The sequence below is a fragment of the Corvus brachyrhynchos genome, unplaced genomic scaffold (assembly GCF_000691975.1).
Source record: "Corvus brachyrhynchos isolate BGI_N302 unplaced genomic scaffold, ASM69197v1 scaffold340, whole genome shotgun sequence".
Classification (NCBI taxonomy): Eukaryota; Metazoa; Chordata; class Aves; order Passeriformes; family Corvidae; genus Corvus; species Corvus brachyrhynchos.
In genome coordinates, this window is record NW_008235987.1 from 1,042,813 (window position 1) to 1,044,225 (window position 1,413).

At 58.4% G+C, this 1,413-nt stretch overlaps 1 protein-coding gene across 1 annotated transcript in view; it reads right to left on the minus strand.

Annotated features, from left to right (window-relative positions):
• The window catches only part of CEP131 (centrosomal protein 131), a 12,366-nt gene that overhangs the window by 5,074 nt on the left and 5,879 nt on the right, over positions 1 to 1,413 (minus strand). Inside the window, exons 11-14 of the mRNA XM_017730316.1 lie at positions 1,322 to 1,386; positions 1,017 to 1,199; positions 461 to 655; positions 197 to 353 (exon numbers count right to left, since the gene is read on the minus strand). Of these exons, the coding sequence (XP_017585805.1) occupies positions 197 to 353; positions 461 to 655; positions 1,017 to 1,199; positions 1,322 to 1,386 (600 nt within the window). The remainder of the gene's footprint in view (positions 1 to 196; positions 354 to 460; positions 656 to 1,016; positions 1,200 to 1,321; positions 1,387 to 1,413) is intronic.

Below are 1,413 nucleotides of genomic sequence, written 5' to 3' on the forward strand. Positions count from 1 at the left end.
GTGGCCCCACTTCCCCCCCCCTGTAAGCAGGAACATCCAGCCTCCCTGGAGTTCTGTCAGAGGAGAAGGGAGTTCAGCCCCAGGAGAAGGGGCTCCCCACTAGATGATCTTTAAGGTCCCTTCCAACCCAAACAATTCCATAATTCTGTAAAATCAAGGGATAACCCTGATCACATGCTTCATATCCCGGAGAACCACATGCAAGGCTGACACACCAGAGCAGTCTGCAGCAGGCTGATGGCTCTCTTCTTCTCCTCCACTTCCAGCTTCAGCCTCATCATGGAGCTTGTCACCTCCGTAGCAACAGCCGACACCTGCTCCACGTGAGCCAGCTCCTCTTCCAAAAGGAAGCCCTGCCACAGCAGAAAAAGCACGATGAAAAGGTGGTGGAACCACTTGGAGTGAGGACAGGGAGATGGGGATGATTCCCACCAGAGTCCCACAGCACAGATGGACTCACCTCCCGCTGCGTGGCCGAGGCAGCCGACCTGGGCCTCTCCTGCTCCGACTTCTCCATCTCATCCAGGAAACTGATGATGCTTTGGAGCTTGGCCTCTGAGAGCAGAGCCCCATCCTCGGGGACCCCCGGCGAGTGGTTCAGCTTCCCAAACTTCTCCAAGTTATCAGCAGTCAGGGAATTGGAGCTGGGCTCCTGCTGGGAATTCACCGTGGTGAATGAGCACCCAGGGGAAAGCTCGGGAGAAGAGGTGCTGGCTTCTCTCCATCACTGGAGCCCAGTCCTCCCACTGCAGCCCAGTAACCAGCCTCATCCTCTGGGCTCAACCCTGTCCCACCACCAGCCCTTGCATGGATTTGCTGTTCCTTGCAGATGTCCAAGCCCTTGACGCACCAAACAATTCCTCTATCACCTCCAAACTCCTCCATCTCCACCTCCAAATTCCTCCATCACTCACTCCAAGCTCCTCCACCACCTTCCCTGGCAGTGCCCAGCCGTTGCTCACCAGGCAGCCATCACTGTCCAAGGATGGACACAGCAGTCCCATCCCTCGGCTCACCCTGTCCATCCAGGCATATCTGTCCTTCTTGAGGAGCTTGGGTGGGGGCAGCAGCTCCGGCTCCTCCTCCAGCAGCCGGAGTGTGTCCAGCAGCTCATTGAGTGTGACCTTGGACGGAGCCCTGCTGCCAGCAGTCACTGCTGTCTCCAGGTCCTCGTTAGCCACCTCCCTGGAGCTCATATCCTAAGGAGAAGATGAGAGAGTGAGAGAGTTTTCTGGGTCTCCCCAGAAACCAGCAAAGGCTCTGCTGTCACGCTGGCAGAGCGGCTGCTGCCAGGACACCCAGGAGGCACAGCCAGACCCACCTGCAGTTTGTCCTCTGCCCCGGGGTCCTGTGAGGGCACGGAGCCAAGAGCTGCCAGGCCGCTTCCTTCCGGGTCTGTGGCTGCGCACGGGT